Source organism: Anabrus simplex, chromosome 7 (genome assembly GCF_040414725.1).
Source record: "Anabrus simplex isolate iqAnaSimp1 chromosome 7, ASM4041472v1, whole genome shotgun sequence".
Lineage (NCBI taxonomy): Eukaryota > Metazoa > Arthropoda > Insecta > Orthoptera > Tettigoniidae > Anabrus > Anabrus simplex.
Window position 1 is genome coordinate 8,550,841 of NC_090271.1, and position 20,043 is coordinate 8,570,883.

Here is a 20,043-nt window from a genome sequence, read left to right on the forward strand (position 1 = left end):
GCTTCCTTCCCACTCCTAGCTCTTTCCCGTCCCATCGTCGCCATAAGACCTATCTGTGTCGGTGCGACGTAAAGCAACTAGCAAAAAAAAAAAAAAAAACCTCTTAGGTACCGGTATAATATTGGCTGTTTTCCAGACAGTTGGGAAAGTTCCGTTTAGTAAACAATAGTTCAGTACAGGCAGGACAGCACCCATAATGTTATGTATAAAACGAATGGGAATATCATCTACACATGTGGCCTTTGATTTAATCGTGTACAAAGCCTTTTTAATCTGATTTTCTGTGACACTGTGAAATGTGAATGGTGGATTGGCTGGAGGGGAGGGCGGTGAGTCGGTGCAGTTAACTGGAGTAGGTTGAATGTTTATTCTACTAAAGTAATCGTTCAGATCGTCAAGTGGAATGTCACGAGTTGTCTGTCTCTGTTGATGTTTTCCTATTCCCAGAGCTCTAAGTTGGTCCTATGCACGATTAGAATTTATGTTGTTAGCTAAATTCCGGAAATATGCACATTTTTTATTTCTGATTAATTGCTTTGTGCGATTTCTTAAGATGCGGTAAGATTCGAAGTCTGTGTCATCTAGGGTTTGTTTATAATGTCGAAATAACGAGTCACGGTGGGCCATCATTCTCTTGGTTTCATCATCTAGCCATGGACAAGAAGGGCGAGAAACCTTTATTCGACATTTGGGGGCATGTCTGTCATATAAGTTCTTTACCATCGTATTAAACAATTTAACTTTAGCGTCAGTATCATTTAGACTCCCTATATCATCCCACTGTAGTTGATAAGCGTCATATTTCAACTAATCCAAGTTTAAGTCCATCGTATTTCTAACAGTTATGTACTTGGGTTTGTATTTAGGCACTTTGAGGGAATACGATAAATATATAAGGTCGTGGGTCGAAATGGATGGTACAGGGATTTGTCCATGGGTTATTATTTTACCTGGGTTGTTCGTTATAATGAGATCTATGAGTGTGTGTGATGAACGGTTTGTTGCATACGTGTGGTTCGTGGGTTGTAGTGGGAGAGTAGTCATGTTACAAGCAGTAAACATATCTACTAATCGTTTACTGTCATGAGTCGTATTAAGTAGGTTACAGTTAAAGTCACCCATAATGATTATGTATTCATAAATAGCCTAGAAGTTTAGTAAATACGTTTCGAATTCGGTCATATCAGTGACACCAGGTGGTTTGTATATGGCAGAAATCATCACTTTTGGTCTGTTGATATTTACTTCAACAAACATGAATTCCAGCCGTGTTCGTACATCCTGGGAAGAAGTACATATCACTCGGCTCTTTAGATCATTTCTACAGTAAATCGCTGTCCCGCCACCACGCCTTCCATCCGACCGATCGAAACGTATTAGATCATAAGGATCGATGTCAACCATGGAGGAAGGAATGATAGGAGTCAGCGAGGTTTCAGATATGCAAAGTATATGTGAACTATCTTCCGTTAGTATTGCTTGAATTTCGTCGTAATGCGCCGGAAGAGAGAGAGCATTTACATGGCAACACTGTAGGCTGTAAGACGAGGACGACAATGTTTCAACAGAGTACCTGTTGAGAAGGGAGAGACCGGGAGGCAGGGATTATTGATACCGCCACTGCCAAGGTCAGGTCCAGGTGCACAATAACTGTCTAGCTGAACAAGTAGATTATAAGATAACAATACATGCTATTTAGAAGAAGGAAACTCACCTCGACTTCCTGGGGAATGAGACAGCTAACAATCACTTGCAGGCACTTACACATTCACACATTCTTAAGAACACTATAATAATCACAAGAAAGATAGTTGTTATCGTTTATCCCACTAAAACGTTAAAGATTTCAAATCCGCATTCGTGGTAATAACCTTCTTAGTCCCGCCTGGAAGCAGAACTACAATACGACCATCTAGTGTCCACACATTTCTCATGCCGAATCTGTCCCGTGCAGAATTTAAAATTGTCTTACGTGTTCTTGTCAGAGATTCAGTGATCAGGATTTTCGTACCTTTCAGCTTGCGCTCAGCACCCCACACGCGTTCACGTTCCCAGTAGCGAGTGAACTTGACGATAATCGGCCGCTTAGCCCGCTGTTAGTACCTCTGCTTCTGTCCTCCAAGGTTTTCCAATTCGGTGGATTCTATCGATCCCTTCCATGGGCACTTCCAACTCTAGATGTTTGGAAAATACGTCCTTCACTTTTCTATAAATGTCTTCATTTGGCTCCTCGGCGATACCATGTATGAGCAAGCAGTTTCTTCTACTGTACTGCTCTGCCTCATCCAGTAGCTCGTCTTGTTCCTCCAGTTTATGTTCAAGACCATTTAGTTCACTCTAAGCAACTTGAGTTCACTGGTTATCGCTGACCTAAATTCCATGAATTCCTGCCTCAAGGAAGCTAGGGAGTTACCAGCAGGGTTGGTTGTGCTGGAGCCTTGGGACCCATCAACATGTTCTAGGCGTGCCTCGAACCTGTTCACAGCCGCTTCAAATTTATCCAGTCTTTCGTGTACACCTTTGACTGAAGGCATCTTCCAACGTACACTAGTTACTAGTTACAACTTAACACCACTTTTTACACAATTTACGGACTATATATGCTGTTTTAAATGCAGTTAGCACGGGGTAAACACGGAGCACACTCACAGCGTCACCCCAAAATCCGCAAAACAATGTATGAATATAGCGTCGGGGTGTTTGTCTTTCACTGTTTTCTGTAAATCACTGAGGCCTCCTGACATCACTTTGGCTCCATCGTAACACTGAGCGACTAGTTCAGAACCACAGTTGAACACGTGATCTGCAAGAGCAGGAGCACTGCGATTGGTGCTTACGTCGGTAAATCCAAGAAATCGCTCCTGTACTTCTCCATCAGGAGATGTGTAGTCCGGCTCCATGGCTAAATGGTTAGCGCACTGGCCTTTGGTCACAGGGGTCCCGGGTTCGATTCCCGGCAGTGTCGGAAATATTAACCATAATTGGTTAATTCCGCTAGCACGGCGGCTAGGTGTATGTCGTTTTCGTCATCATTTCATCCTCATCACGACGCGCAGGTCGCCTACGGCGTCAAATCGTGTACCTAACAACAGTTGAAAGTTGAGAATGGGCATAAATATCAGTAGTTTCATCAATAATAATCGCCACGAATGACTGGCTACTCCGTCAATGAAATCATTTTGTGTATTCGGGAGATAGTAGGTTCGAACCCCACTGTCGGCAGCCCTGAAGATGGTTTTCCATGGTTTCCCATTTTCACACCAGGCAAATGCTGGGGCTGTACCTTAATTAAGGCCACGGCCGCTTCCTCACCAGTCCTAGCCCTTTCCTGTCCCATCGTCGCCGTAAGACATATCTGTGTCCGTGCGACGTAAAGCAAATAGAAAAAAAAATCATTTTGTACTTGATGTAAAAGACCTGTGAACACCGTTGCTTTCTGCAAACGATTTGCTAGTGTGTCGTCATACTTGCTCAGCAGCGTTATGAGTTCTATGTAATTTCCACGATTTAAGGAACTTTTATCTTTTACATGCGCTCTGAAAGGAAGTTCCTGTCTTGCAAGATCAACGAGCTAGAATAACATAGAGGGGCTGTATACCTGACATCAGCGCTCCCTGCTTGAAGCAAGTTGATAAGGGGCAGCCATGTTAACGGTTGTCAAAACAAAGCGAATTGGCGCGAGAGCATATGTTGAGGTGACAGGGAGATCGTGGATGCCAATTTAATTCCCTAAGTTTTAAGAAGTGAAAAGATAGATTCTCGCTTTCAAGAATGCCAGCCGTAAGCTCAGCGTATGGTTGTACTAATCGGAGTAATAAAACCAAGGATATATCGTACTTAAGTATTACTGAATTATAGAAGAGATTCCTTTTTGTAATTTCTGTTTGTAATTAAATCAATTTTATTGTTTACTTGGCGAAAGTACGGATAGCCACGGTAATTATATGTCGAATTTGGTTTCAGATTTCGTTTAAAAGGAATTAACTGAATAATGCGTTGTGAGGGCGAAAAGAGCTAAATGGTATCCCACTCAATTCAGTTGCTTATGCTCTGTGCATTTCCAGCCCTATTTAATTTTCATTCACATTTACAAATAAAGGAAATGGAACGCCCACCACCAAGAAAACGTAACCACAAAAAATCACTTATTTCGTTCAAACGTACACCAAGTATGATAAATACAGCATTTTACTGCTATTTTTGAAGTGTATACAGCCTTTATTGTAGATGTCTGTTTCCTTGGTTTTATAAACTATGCCACACTTCATAATGGACAGCTTTCAAGCTAGTAATCCCAGTATGATATGGTAATGGAAGAAACATGATATCCCCCCTATATTATAATAAATAATTACACTAAACGATTATTGTGGTAAAGTATTCATGGGCCGCCTCTGTGGTGCACTGGTTAGCGTGAGCAGCTACCACCCCTGGAAGCCCGGGTTCGATTCCCAGCTCCGCTACGAAATTTGAAAAGGGGCACGAGGGCTGTAACGGGATTCTATCAGCCTGGGGAGGTCAACTGAGTAGAAGTGGGTTCGACTCCCACCTCAGCCATCCTCGAAGTGATTTTCCGTGGTTTCCCACTTCTCCTCCAGGCAAATGCCGGGATGGTACCTAACTTAAGGCCACGGCCGCTTCCTTCTCCCCCCACAAGGCCCCTGTTCAGCATAGCAGGTGCAGCCCTCCCTCACAGTTGAATCCCTCGACCCAATGTCTCACGCTTCAGAACACTGTCCTTGAGGTGGTAGAGGTGGGATCCGTCGCTGAGTCCGTGGGAAAAACCAACCCGTGAGGGTAAACAGATTAAGAAAGGAACACAGTACTCATGAGGATACAATAATTTTAAAAATATTAACAGAATGAGGTTGTAACCTATTATAGGTCCCTATGATTTTAAGGTTTCCTGTCATAAATATTTATGTCTATCGTTTTTATTCTAATTTACGCTTAACCACTACAGCCAAGCAGGGTAACGCTCTTGTTCCGATTTCGAGGCCTATTCGTATGTCACTGTGCGATGATTTCGAACTGCCCTACAATCAACTGATTGTGATGTTGGCCTCGTGCCGCAATATGATGAAGTGGCGGTATTCGCTTTCATGCTTAAAGCTTTCGGCAACGGACTTTAATTCTCCCCCAGCGATTCTAAAATGCGCATTTTCTACACTTTTCGCCATTTAAAGGCCATGCCCCCTTGCTTGTGTGACAACAGGAAACATGGCGGACGTTCGTTCTATTAGGTTCAGCCAGGCAGCGCTTCCGCCTCTCTATGTTATTCTAGTTCATTGTGCAAGATACATTACAACGTCAGTCAGTCGTTGGATCACCTTTCTATTCTGTTTTACCAACTCGTTATGTTTTATGACCTCCAGTTTACGCTGCTGATCGAGTTGAAAATCTATTCTGGTCGTTCCGAAAGTTGTTAACAGAATTTCAGCTCGGATATGTGTTTGTGATTGCTGGTGACGCTGGGATGCTTTAAACAAGTTATTCATGCCATCGAAGCCTTCACTGTTCCACAACCCCGTTTTCATTTGAAAAAAGAACGCAAGGCCAACAGTAGAGTTTTGATGTTTCTTGGCAACCACATAACTAGCCTAGCCTATTTTTCCATACTGCTCTGTATTAAAGCGTCGAACACAACGTTTCGTTTTAGTTTTTACACCCGGTAAATCAGGCATTGGTCTGCCACCTGTAATTATAGGCCTATTACTCCTCTCTTGAAAAGCCCTCGAACTCATGCTCTGGATTAAGAGAGATTCTAATACGCATTAACACTCCCCTCCGCTCTCCTCACTCGCGCAGACAGTTCTCATGCTTTAGTTTAGAGACTCAAAGCAGGGGATGAGCACAGTTAATGCATTCCCTTCTAAGCCGGCAGAATCGCAGTAGTTCCTTTAATTTATATCTGTGCACGTAAATTTGGTGTAATTTTCACAAATAACACAAAGTAAAATGAGTGGTACAACTCACTCTACGATATTTCACTTCAGTTGAAAACACAAGCACAATTAAACCTTTTTCTCACAAATTTTTATCACATACAAATACTCTCTAACGGAATGAGTCGTCAGATGCGTTCCCTTGGGCGGAGCTTCCCGAACCCAAGCGAATAATTACGAAGAGACCAGGCTGAAGCCATGGTCGAGTCTCGTAGGCCACCTTGCCTGACCACATCCTTGCGTAGCTCTTGGAGACAGACGTAAGTTTGCAACTCTCAACTGCCCATGCATCACTGTCACGTTAAAATAAAGTTAATATTACACTATATAAAACGACACAAAATTTAAAATAAATACTGGCTGCAATAACATACTTAAATGAATCGTTTTTTTTTTTTTTTTTTTTTTTTTTTGAAACGACACATGTCAAGATTGTGCCACAATTGAGTTAAGGCAAGTAATACAGTCTTTAAGTATAGATCTATCGTTTTCTGCACACGTCACTGCATTGCTTTATCCGGTGGCTCTGCCTGGTAATAATAGTTTGTTGGAGAAACAGCACTTGTCAATGACACTGTACGTTTTAAGTGGATATCTCCAAACTAAGATTTATTGACATGTGCTGGTTAAAAAAAAAAAAAAAAAAAAAAAAAAAAAAAAAAAAAAAAAAAAAAAAAAAAAACCGATTCAAATATATATATTTTGTGTAATAATTTTTAAGAGAATGACTTATTCCCTTCATTCCATGGAATACCCGCCCCTGGTCGCTAGGCAACGTACATAAGGTAGGTAGAGAACACAATTCAATGAGCCATTTTACGTCCATGGCGTAGGAAGCCGTTTTTGATCTTAAATGGTGTGAGAGCATATGACGCTGTTGATGGTGATTCGTCCGTCGGATGGGGACGTAAAGTTTTGAGCTATTCGAGAGGAGTGGGCTATGTGCCGGCGCCGGGTTTCATACTCTTCATTCTTACTATCACATATCATGTCATTCATTTCATCTCATTAACTCATTTGATTAGGTTGACATCATGAAAGATATCCGGTTGTAAAAACTCGCTACGAAGATTCATCCCACTTCATACCCAAACCGCGCAGAGAAAGGGGACAAGGGTTGGACATGTATACATTTAGAGGAAATATATAGGACACAAGATAAACGATAAGATTCATCTATTATAATAAAAGGACGTGTTTGTCTGTCGTGTGTCTGTTTGTCTGTGCGCGATGCCCAGCAAAATCTACATCATGCAGAGATCTGAAATTTTGAACGTTGGTAGGTGGAACGGGGTCCGAATGCACCTCGAAGTCGAAATTTTTATTTTCCCTTTCGTTGGTGAGTTATGAACGAAAAACCATCGGAAAACGTGTATTGGGATATGACAATCCAACGTGCTGTCACCAAGATGAAATGAAATGTCGTATGGCTTTTATTGCCGGGATATCCCAGGACGGGTTGGGCTCGCCAGGTGCAGGTCTTTCTATTTGACACCCGTAGGTGACCTGCGCATCGTGATGAGGATGAAATGATGATGAAGACAACACATACACCCAGCCCCCGTGCCATGGGAATTAACCAATTAGGGTTAAAATCCCCGACTCGGCCGGGAATCGAACCCGGGACCCTCTGAACCGAAGGTCAGTACGCGGACCGTTCAGCCAATAAGTCAGACGTCACCAAGATTATATGCATGGAGTCACTGTCGCTAGGCAACGTACATCTGAGAACGCTCCCTTCTTAGCCCATAAGTCTTTCAAGCTCTGTCCCTGCTTCTTTTTCTTATCGTCCTCTGTCCTGCAGCTGCTTTTTTCAGCTACCGGAGTAGTACACGAGCTATTACCCGATTCCTCATCAGGTGTTAAACATTTACTTACAGGTAGTCTCTCCGTAGTAGTGGCAACGCCCTCACTCTCAGTAGGTGTCGACACGAGCTCTGCTCCTGTAAACTGCACGTCATCATTCTTTCTTCCGTGTTGCACCGGTACCGCACTTCCTCCTCGCATCAAGGCTTCCAGCTGGGATGGCGTGTAGTTCTTTCTCCAACCATCGCCTGTGATGAATAGTCTCTTGCCTCTAATAAACACTGTAAGGCCCTCCCTTCTTGCTCTCCCTATGTGAAATCGTAGGATTCTCATCTCCTTCCTTTCTTCAATTCCCAGGTCTCTCTGGATCCTGACTTCTGCCCCTTTTAAATTCCTGGCTTTCCGAAGAATTTGGTGGGTTTTCATTCCAGATACCAATTGTACTTTAATCGGCCTGTTCCCTCGGGTCCTTCCTATTCTCTGCACGTCGTCCACATCAGATTCCGTGCAATTTACTTTCACTCCTAGCGTGAACACTTCCAACACAGCATCTAGTAACGCCAGTTTGTCCTCGCTTCTCTTCTCCTTAATCCCATGTATGACCAGACATCTGCTACGTAGGGCAAACACTGATCTCCGGACCTGAATCTCCAGCTCCCGTGTGCGTTGCTCCAACATCAATCGGTGTTTCTTAGCATTTTTCATTTCTTCCTGGTATTTGTCCAGAGATTCTTTCATACCTGCCATATCACCCCGAAGGCTATCTTTCATATCCTGAATATCTTTATTCTGTGCCATAATGAGCTCCCTCGTCGTGTCTGTTTGGCTGCCCTCTCTTATCACCTCCTTCATGTAGAAGAGTGTTGAAAGAGCCTACAATGAGGGTAGGACATATTACGGATGGATGATTGTGTTACGAACCGGTTAGTTAAGAAATTGCCAATAGCGATATGTAGTAAAAGGAATATTAGTATATGTAGCACTGTAAAGTCGATATGTTAGTAAGCCATAACGTAATCAACTGTTAAACTGTATGTAATGAGACAGGGCCCAAGGGATATAATGTTTCACCCTCAGCTGCTGGCGATCTGTAGCTGTAGGTTGATAACATTTACTACTCATTCCACATATATTATTCATTCAGTCATTTAATTAATTCATAATAAGGGCTCTCTCCCCAGTTACTGGTTATCCGTACTGGGAGGGATGAGTTTTTTCCCCTATCATGCATGCATGAATATTCATATACCCATTCATAAATCCATCCATACATGTTTTCTCAATACAGTTAGGGAATCAGTAATTAATTAATTAATTCATTTATTCATACATTAATGTAGAATTCATTCATTAATTTATACACTTATGTAAGGATATAAGCGAAGTAGGACGGGATAGGACGGGCCTATCCCAATCGAATATGTAGAGTGACCTAAATGCAACAGAGATAGAAGAATAGGGAGGGGGGCACATGGGGAGCGGGATTTCCGCTTACGTGTGCCTCGCAGAAATTTAGGGAGTGGTGAGAAATTAGTGTTTGACAGCTATTATATCAGGTGGGGTCTTCTGTTTGGGCCTCAAGAGAAAGGGCCGGACATGTTATCCTTGGGAAGGTGGCTTCTCACCAGGGGTGGATAACACGACCGGGCAGTAGTTATGCATAATCCCATCCATGGATTTATCCTGCGAACCGAATGTTCTCTCCTCAGTTGGTAGCTATCCATGACTGGGAGAGAAGTGTTCATTCATTTATTCATGCATGCATGACAATTTAATTCGGTCATGGAATCATTTAAAAAAAAAAAAAAAAAAAAAAAAAAAACCCTCATTCAGGCATTTATGTACACCTATGTATAGGGTCTGTGAAAGTGGAGGAGAACTCTGTACAGACTTATGACAAATAGATAAATAAATAAATAAAATTATGTTTCACAGTTCTCATGAGAGCGAATAAATCAAGGAATTCCGCACCTTAATTAATTTGAAACGTTCAAAATGATGTTAGAAATATCATTTTAACAGCTTTATAATGTATTTTCATCTATCCAGCGAAGTGAAATCTAAGAGAAAACGTTATTTGACGAATTGAAATTTCTAAATAATTACCTTCTTGGGCTCATTTTTAGTAGAATATATGTGATTCTAGTTGATTACATGTGGTGCGTACTTGTTGGTGAAGCGTTTTCATACGTGTAAAAGTGATTTTCCCTATGATGTTACATTTATCATGTTAAATTACCGCCGTTTATATAATATGTACGTAATATTTTCATGTTAGGCAATACCAGCAATACCAGCTACTTCGGCGGCTATGTTTTTTTAATAGTATGGTCTGAGGATGGGAGTTGGTCTTGGTTTGTTCAAGAGTTGGAAAGGCAAACACACTATATATCTTAGCTCCACTTGGAAGGACACTAATATAGTTCAACCGGAAGTTCTATAGGGGATTTGTCGTGCTGACCACACGGCACCTCGTAATCTGCAGGCCTTCAGGCTGAGCAGTGGTCGCTTGGTAGGCCAAGGCCCTTCAAGGACTGTAGTGCCATGTGGTTTGGTTTGGTTTGGTTTGGAAGCTCTATGAGGAAAAAATAGTTTATTATATAAAATAGTTGAATTAATAAACGCGGACAAAGCCGCGGGTACATGCTAGTAGTAATAATAATACTGATAAAATAATAATAATACAGAGGAATGTTCGCAACGGGATTTGAACCGTTACAATCATGTAAAAATGTTAACCTTTGTCACTAAAGATGTCTCAAAACGAGTTTATTATTATTCCATCTAATGATGGAAATGTGTACATATTTGTTTTTTATTTCCGTCATGTCTCTTTTGTTTTTCATTTGTTCCTTCATCAGGTTTAACACATTTTTAGCATCTATTATGTAAATAACTTTTATCCCCTTTGTACGATGCGCAGGTCGCGTACGGGTGTCAAGTCGAAAGACCTGCACCTGGCGAGCCGAAGATGTCCTCGGACCTCCTGGCACTAAAAGCCATACGCTATTTCATTTTTACCCCCTTTTTTCACTAAAGAAGGCTCAAACTAATTGATTATTACTCCACCTAATGATGGAGATGTGTATGTATTGAACAGTAGCTGAGCCCTCTTCTGTCGTCTAAAACAGGGGTGTCCAACTTTAAAAATTGACTGGCAGGCTGCTACATCACGAAGAGACAAAATACATTGTAATAATAATAATGCTATTTGTTTTACGTCCCACTAACTACTCTTTTGCGGTTTTCGGAGACGCCGAGGTGCCGGAATTTAGTCTCGCAGGAGTTCTTTTACGTGCCAGTAAATCTATCGACATGAGGCTGATGTATTTGAGCCCCTTCAATTACCACCAGACTGAGCCAGGATCGAACCTGCCAAGTTGGGGTCAGAAGGCCAGCGCCTTAACTGTCTGAGCCACTCAGCCCTGCTAAAATACATTGTTTACAATGTACAGATATGTTCGACAAATTGGGATCATGTTCAGCCACTCAAAAAAGTAATGAGCACATCGTAAGTTTGTCGCAGGATCACTGAAGCTATAGATATAACATTTGTGGGAGGTGAATAATACCATGTGCCCATTTTTGTTTTGTGTGTCTATACATACAGCTGTATCAATATTTCATTAAAAAAGAGATCACCATCCTAGCATAAAACTTAAACAGCATTGTTGGTTGAGTTCATCCCACCAAACAGAAACATGTGTTATGGTCTGACAACTGTTGAATATGTTGCAAGTGATAAAAATCATTATCCGTATTGAAGATACCGTTGAATATGTAATTAAATAGACAATACTTCATAATCTTTGTCAAAACAAAGCGTACACCAAGACTGATAACAGTGAGCAATAATCTTTATCTGACTACAAAGAACATACATCACGTTTCTTAAAGTTACACAGTTAGACCTCAGTCTGATCGGCGTCACACATGATTCCGTTGATTTTATTACTGACTGCAAAATTAGATCCACCTGTGTTCACAGTGTAAAACTAGAACTTGCCATCTCGTTGACAACGGTATACATTTTAATAATAATGTATGTATACTGTAGATTAAATTCCACTAGTTGGAAATGCCCAGCCTAAAACTGTCTGTTCTCTTTACTTGCAGGCTACAAAGTACAAGGTGACGGAGCAGGTGTACTTTGACGTATCGTCTGGAGACGAGGAGCTTGGTCGTATTGTTATCGGTCTGTTCGGTGACATCGCTCCCAAAACGGTGAAGAACTTTGTTACGATTGCTACTGAAGGAGTGGACGGTAACACATATGCAGGATCCCGCTTTCACCGTGTTATCAAGAAATTTATGATTCAAGGTATGCGAGACTTGAAACATCTCATGACCATAAGCCATTGTGTGTTTGCTTTCCTGAAGATGGTTTTCAGAAGTCATCTTCCTTCAGACAAGTGGCGATGGAGCCCTGCAGTGAGGTGACATCAGGTGACAAGGAATTCTTTTATTCTTTCTCATTCTTCTGTTTCTGTTTCTGTTATAAAGAGAAGCTGTGTTTCTGTATCAGTACAAAAGCATTTCAAATGTAGAGATTTAAACAACCTATCATCCTATTAGCCTGTGTTCAATACTTGTTATTACTTTCTCTGCAAGGCACTCTCAGTTAAAAAGGTACTGTTAACAAGTTCTCTTGACATTAACATTTCAATATGATGTTTAATTTTTTTTTTCTTGGAGCAGAATAATTTGATTCTTGACTATAACTTTGACAGGCGAACACGAAATTCTTCTTCGCTTATTGTTTGTTCAGTCTGAATGTTCATCAAACATAAACATGAAGCTTGGAATAGCGAGATTGCTGGAAATTCTTGTTTATTGCTGGAAATCAATAAAATGTTTTACACAAGAATGTGACGTCAACATCGCTGCTTCCTCTCATGTGCGGCAGCTGAGACCAGTGTTGTCTGTTGTGGCTCCAAACTTGGTGCCTTAATGCATAGTGTTTCCTTATAGGTTTATAACACATAATTGTACCAGAAGGTACACCCACCCCGTTCATTTAAATAAAGCACCTGGGAGAACGCTATGTACCATCCAAAATATGTAACTAATACGAGCAGTTTGGACATTTCCCTACAGGTGTTATGCCCTCTGGTGTGAAGGTTGACTACTAAAATTATAAATTAATTTTGTATTCCAGGGTTTACTAAACCGAGTTGATTATTCTTGTGTTAAAGTTTACAACACTTCGATTTCTTCCCGCCAACTTAAGATGTTGGCCAATAGAAAATTTTGTATATTTATTTTTCAGCCAATAAGCATTGTCTTGTATCTATTTGATTACCCAATAAGATTTGGAGGGATGTCGGGCCTTAGCCCAAAGCTTTCTGGAACTTTCCCCTTGGGTATAAAAGCTGGCACTTTTTCGAGCCAGTTTGTCTTATTGATCGTTACAGTCGAGTGTGTGTGTTAATAATGGAGGTGGGGGTGCCTCGTCCATCACCTCCAGGTAATTACAGTCCTGGTTTAACTAAGCGATAGTCTTTGAAAGCTATAATACCAATATAAATGGTCCGTTATTGGACATTATAAATTTTCCAGCTAGCTCATTCTTGGTTGCCAGCGTTTCGCCCTCGTGTGCTAGGGTGGGCTCATCAGTTGGTACCTAGCACACCTACCAATACGCTGGCTAGTGCATACCGTGGAGGCCACTGTGTAGGCTAACTGGAGCCACCGGCAGTGCCAATGCACTAAGAGACTTTGTCTCATCACTAAAAATTGATGCCTGCTTGGCCATCAGATGATATAGATGTTGATTCCCGTAGGGAATCTGAAATATTTGTCCTGAATGAGCAAATTTATAATACCAATATAAATGGTCCGTTATTGGACATTATAAATTTTCCAGCTAGCTCATTTTTAGTGATGAGACAAAGTCTCTTAGTGCATTGGCACTGCCGGTGGCTCCAGTTAGCCTACGCAGTGGCCTCCACGGTATGCACTAGCCAGCGTATTGGTAGGTGTGCTAGGTACCAACTGATGAGCCCACCCTAGCACACGAGGGCGAAACGCTGGCAACCAAGAATGAGCTAGCTGGAAAATTTATAATGTCCAATAACGGACCATTTATATTGGTATTATAAATTTGCTCATTCAGGACAAATATTTCAGATTCCCTATGGGAATCAACATCTATATCATTTGAAAGCTATCTCGAGCGGAAGGTTTCAAATCTTTAATAATGTAACTTTAATTTTCTAAAAGGTAAATTTCTAACTTCTAATGTAAATTTCAAACAAGCCAAAGGAATTTCACCGTAAACAGGGAACAGAGAGTGAGCGACCCTTTCATGTTCCCTATCAACTTGATTTTGAGGTGACTGTGATTTTGTAAAATTTTTCAATTTGTAATCTTTGTAACTTCCATCTAGTCACCTCAGTAACTTCGGGCCATAAGCCCAAATAGGGTTTTAAACTTTGAATTTCAATTTTCAAGGGGTGCCATTTTGATTTCTGGGCCAGTAACTTAACCTGTTGTTTTTCACAAAGGCCTGGAAGAATGGGTACTCGATACCCCTGGTAAACTCTATGTAAAGATGTTAGACTGTTAAACATAGAAAACAGTGAATACTGTTTGATTTTGCTAAATGCCTTTTGATAGGCCTTGGTAATGTGAATATCTGGAAACAGATTCCTAAACTGATAGAGCAAAGACGCTCGTCCAATTAACGTAAAGGTTGAACGGTGTACCAATATTAGGAGAATGGTCTCCTAGATATTTTGTAGGACAAAAAGTGCTCTTGGAAGATTGTATATTTCAAATACTCTTGTCTCCTTGTGATGTAAACGTAATTGGGAGGTTCGTCTCCTTGACTAACAATGCTCAGGTGTAATTGTGAGCTACAAGCCCAACCTGTATATCTGTTATCTTGAACTCTCTAAACAAGCTTGTAATCTAAGGTTCTATAACTAATTTTTAATTACTTGACAAGTTGAGATTTTGAAAAGAAACCAAAAATAGCAGAGAATGAAATATAGTTATAATTTTAAAATTCAAAATTAATCTTCTGATTGTCTTATACCGACCCATTCACGCCTGCATCAACAATATCTTCTCCTTCACTATCTACCGCAGTCTGCCAACACTGGAGTAGTTTCTCAATCCCACACCCGCAGAAATCTTGTGGATTTGAGTTAAGAAAAGGCATCAGGCCATGTTTGGAGCCCATTTTCATCAGGAAACTAAGTTCCTTGAAGGTTGTTCGATAGAGAGCGGGTGAATAAGGTGGCTGTGGAATGTCTTCCCAACCTAATTCCTGGAAACTGTGAAGTTAGCAGAGTGTTGGTGGTCGTTTTTCTTGGATTGCATCTGCAAGATGTTTCAGTTGGTGGCAATAGATGTCAGCAGTGATGGTTATGACTTGGGGCCCGTCATTATCTCTACTCTCAGGTTTGCATTTCTCATCAGCAGTAGTGATCATTGTTGTCTATGAGCCAATCGATGATGAGCAAACAAAGATGCTGATTTTTGTGGTTTTGGGTTAGAGCATGCGGTACCCATACAAAACCTTGTGGATTGAATGCAAATGTTGCACGATGGTTGAGTGGTCATAGTTCATCACATTTGCCATTTCTCGGCTGCACTGCTGTTGTTGGTTGTGCATTAAGGTGTTTAAACGGTTTTCATCTGACCCCAAGGTCTTCCTGAATGTAGAGTGTCACTCATGTCAAAATGACCCTCCTTAAGTGCTATAAATATTTAATGTAAATTTCCACCTTTAAAATACAAAAGTTACTTTATTCATTTCAAAATAACACTTTTTTTACTGCTTTTCTCACCCCTGTGAGGTCATGGGTGGGAACTGTATCGCACATGGGTATTTGGCCCTGTTTTACGGCCGGATGCCCTTCCTGACGCCAACCCTATACAGTATGGAGGGATGTAATCACTATTGTGTGTTTCTGTAGTGGTTGGTAGTATAGTGAGTTGTCTGAATATGAAGACAAAAGTGTTGGGACAAACACAATTAATCAGAGGCCGGGAATCGAACACAAGACCCTCTGAACCGAAGGCCTCAACACTGACCATTCAGCCAATGAGTCAAACAATTTCAAAATAACAAATACTTATTAAAACAGGGCATGTTTCATCCGCATCAGCTGATAGTGAAAGACAAAATGATTGGAATAAGGACAATATAAAATATTACAGGTAATAAATTTCATTATCGGTTCCGTATTGATAATTCTTAAAATGAATGAAAAATAAAGTGTTCCAACTATTTAGTACGAAGTTGTTACCATTTCAAATTCTTTGTCTAAAACATTACATTATCAAAGGACAATTTTTTTTTTTTGCTATTGGCTTTACGTCGCACCGACACAGATAGGTCTTATGGCGATGATGGGACAGGAAAGGGCTAGGACTGTGAAGGAAGAGGCCGTGGCCTTAATTAAGGTACAAGCCCAGCATTTGCCTGGTGTGAAAATGGGAAACCACGGAAAACCATCTTCAGGGCTGCCGACAGTGGGGTTTGAACCCACTATCTCCCGAATACTGGATACTGGCCGCACTTAAGCGACTGCAGCTATCGAGCTCGGCAGGACAAGTTTTGACCTTAGTGCAGGTCAACTTCAGCTTGAAGATTACTGAGAAACAAGATATACATATAAAACAGTGGTACAGAAATAACAAGATTAAAAATTACTTCAAACTCAATATTTTAAAACATTTATCGTTCCTCAGTCTTGTTGTCCTGAGATGAAAAACTTGTTTGAACATAATGGGTACATAGGTCTATTACAACAAAAAATAAATTAACTGGAAGAGTTCCTTGAAAAATCGTAGAGCTGTATTCATTAAATGTGTTTCCTGTTGTTTTCAGTTCTGGAACAGGGTAGAAGTTTTAGACTCCATGATTTCTTTATCAAGAATCTGAAGCTAAAATCAGAAAGTCAAGTGTGAGAATGAACAATTCTTTTCATGAATAAACAAGTTTAGTGGATAAAAATGACCAAAAAAATAAAATAAAAATTACTCACTCAGTCTTTCTTCCAGCCCTGTGCATATATGGTTCAACACGGGTTGATGCTGGCCTTTGTCCTGTCTGGGGACTGCATTCGTTAGGGGAAGTGGCGGATGAGGGGATGTGAAGCGAGTTGAATGATTGCATGTTGCGCCATCCTTGCTTGTTTGTTGACTCAGATCTGTCAGTTATTAAATTGGTTAGAATGTTGTTTTCTCTTGAATTTCATTACGATTATGAGTGGGATTTTTCTGATCAAGGTTTATATGAATATTTTCTAGGTTCCTTTTTTGGCCACATGCAGGATATCTAAATCCTTCCTATCCTTCAACTCCCTTCCCATCCCCTCATCCGCTACTTCCCCTAGCGAATGCAGTCCCCGGTCAGTATGAAGGCCAGTATCAACCCGTGTTGAATCATATATGCACAGGGCTGGAAGAAAGACTAAGTGAGTAATGTTTTTTGTCATTTTTATCCACTAAACTTGTTTATTCATGAAAAAAAGAAATGTTCATTCTCACACTTGACTTTCTGATTTCAGCTTCAGATTCCTGGTTAACATTGCCACTTTTCATAAAGAAATCATGGAATCTAAAACTTCCTCTCTGTTCTGGAACTGAAAACACTTGACAATTTAATGAATATAGCTCTACAAGTTTTCAAGGAACTTTTTCAGCTAATGTGTTTGTTGTTATTACACGTACCCACTTTGCTCATCTCACGACAACAAGATCGAAGTACTCTTTAGTTTATACACAGTACATAGCAGTCATACTCAGCTGTTCATCATGGGACATATGAGCGGAGGGGGGTTAAACCTCCCTAGTTCACGCTACAAATACAAACACATAAAATACTCTAGTGCACACATAAAAATTCACACAATAGACATTTGATGAATATTTAAGTGGATTTGAGTAAAAACAAGTTGGTCACAAGATTAATGACACTTAAAATGATTTCAAAACTGCACTTGTGTTGACAAAAATTATGATGTAAGAAGTCATTGTCGATTAGTAGTCCCATCATGGATCATAGTAAAATATGCATTACAAGAACATATCACAGTACTGATCAAAATGAAATTGATTAATTGTTGATGTGGCGTGTCACTGAAGGAACAATCTTGTTTTGTTACAATAAAATGAAGGATATCCCAGTGTTATGAAAGTAAGTCTATCTGTCCATAAGGTTGTTAATAGGGGGATATCCTTCGAGGTTGCAGTGGTGCACCCAGCACAGCTGTCAGTGTTGACTCTGAAATGTGCATTTATTTTGTGCATGATATTTATTGCTTATACAACAGGATTGAAGAATGATAAACATTTTAAAATATTGACTGTTATAGTAATTTATATCTTGTTATTTCTTTCTGTTTTGTATGCATATTTTGTTTCCTCATAATCTTTAAGCTGAAGATGACCTCCAATAAGGCCAAAACATGTCCTTTTATAATGTAATGTTTTAGACAAACCATTTGTGTTGAATAGGTGGAACATTTTATTTTTAATTCATTTTAAAAATTATCTTTATAATATAAAATACTTGATGAATAAAGGGTGATTCACCTGGTGAATCAATCAATGGTAATTAGGTCAAAATACATTACTATGTTGGAAGCTAACGTACAGATGAGTTTCAAATGTGTACATTGAATGCTGAAGATGTGTTAAGAGCTTGAAGACTAATGCCACACATTATGTGATATTGCTATGGAGAGTGTAGTGGTGGTGGTGATTATTGTTTAAAGAGGAAGTACAACTAGGCAACCATCCTCTATATAACACTAATCAGAGGGAAAAATGGAAGGGATCCGACTCTTCGAAAAATGAAGATATCGGTCAAAGAAAGACAAGGGCCACGAAGGGCATGAAAATGAAAGACTCCCTAGCCCTTGCAAACCTAATAGCGTTGGGGTCGGAAAAAACAAGAGTTGACCAAGGGAGGTCAAATAGGATAGATGAAAGTGAGGAGCCTGGCACAAGTAAGTGGAAGCAATGCCAGGACTCAGCTAAGAGCCTCGTGGTCGCCAACCCACGCTCCAAAGTTCAGAGCCCCTGAGGCCCCTTTTAGTCACCTCTTACGACAGGCAGGAGATACCGTGGGTGTTATTCTATCGCCCCACCCACAGGGGGATATGGAGAGTGTACACTTACATGAAGCACCTTGGAGAATGCCTCTTCAATATAAAACTTGTAACAACTTGTGCAAGAAGTTTGGACTTTTCTCTACAGATGTCTGTACCAATAAAAACTTATGTCATGCCCTCTGATGTGAAGAGGGATTATTAAGGTTACAAAGTAATTTGTTATTTTAAGGTTTACTAAACTGAATCGTTTATTCCTTGTTTTTGGTATGTTTAAGTTTAGAACACTTCTACCTCTGTCCACCAACTTCAAATATTGACCAATAGGAAATTTTGTATATGTATTTTTCCGTCTTTGAGGTGACTATGACTTTGTAACCATTTCCTGTATGTAGCTTCTCCATCTAGTCACCTCAGCCTCTGTAACTTCAGGCCTGAAGCCCGCAAGTGTCCGCCTCCACATCATTTCGATTTTTGGGCCAGTAACTCGAACCTCTTGTTATTGTTTTTTTTTCTTTTCTCACAAAGGCCCTGTAGATTGGGTATTCGATACCTCTGTGAAATTCTATTTCATTTTGTGTAAATATGTTGGACGGTTGTGTATCTGTTCTCCGGACCGAGCAGACTAAAGGGGCAGCCCCTACGGTGTTGTCACACGGTTGGTGGGGGGTCGAGGGGGGTGCGCTACTCAGAGCGAGTTTTGGCAATGGTGCACTCGGTGGTTGTCCTGAACACGTGGGTGCAGTTCCAATCATAGTCTGTTTAAAACAGCAGTGAGAGAATTTTATCAGTGTGCTTCGCTTTTACAAAAACAGTGTATGTGCGTATTGTGTTCTAATTCATAATTCTTGTAGTCTCTTGTACGTTTGTAAGTTTCTTCTTACTCGTTATTGGATATTATTATGCAATGGATCCGAACAAAAATTCACCACTGTTATCAGTTGAAGAAGAAACGTAAGAGTTTTACGTCCGGCGAGAGAAATATGATTCTGTCTGTTTATAAGCATTTCCGAGCGAATAGTATTGACGGCGGGATTTGTTTACCTCATGTGCTGACCCCGGCTCTGATTCCGACTTGGCTGTGCAGCCACTCGATAGTGACACAGATTAATTACTAAGGCACAGGGTAAGCTGATGCTGAAACCTCCTGCATGATGATAATAATAATAATAATAATAATAATAATAATAATAATAATAATAATAATAATAATAATAATATGT

At 40.4% G+C, this 20,043-nt stretch overlaps 1 protein-coding gene across 1 annotated transcript in view; it reads left to right on the top strand.

Moving 5' to 3' along the window:
- Positions 1-20,043, top strand: part of LOC136877207 (uncharacterized) — a 131,481-nt gene that overhangs the window by 85,785 nt on the left and 25,653 nt on the right. Inside the window, exon 2 of the mRNA XM_067151041.2 lies at positions 11,868-12,072. Within this exon, the coding sequence (XP_067007142.1) occupies positions 11,868-12,072 (205 nt within the window). The remainder of the gene's footprint in view (positions 1-11,867; positions 12,073-20,043) is intronic.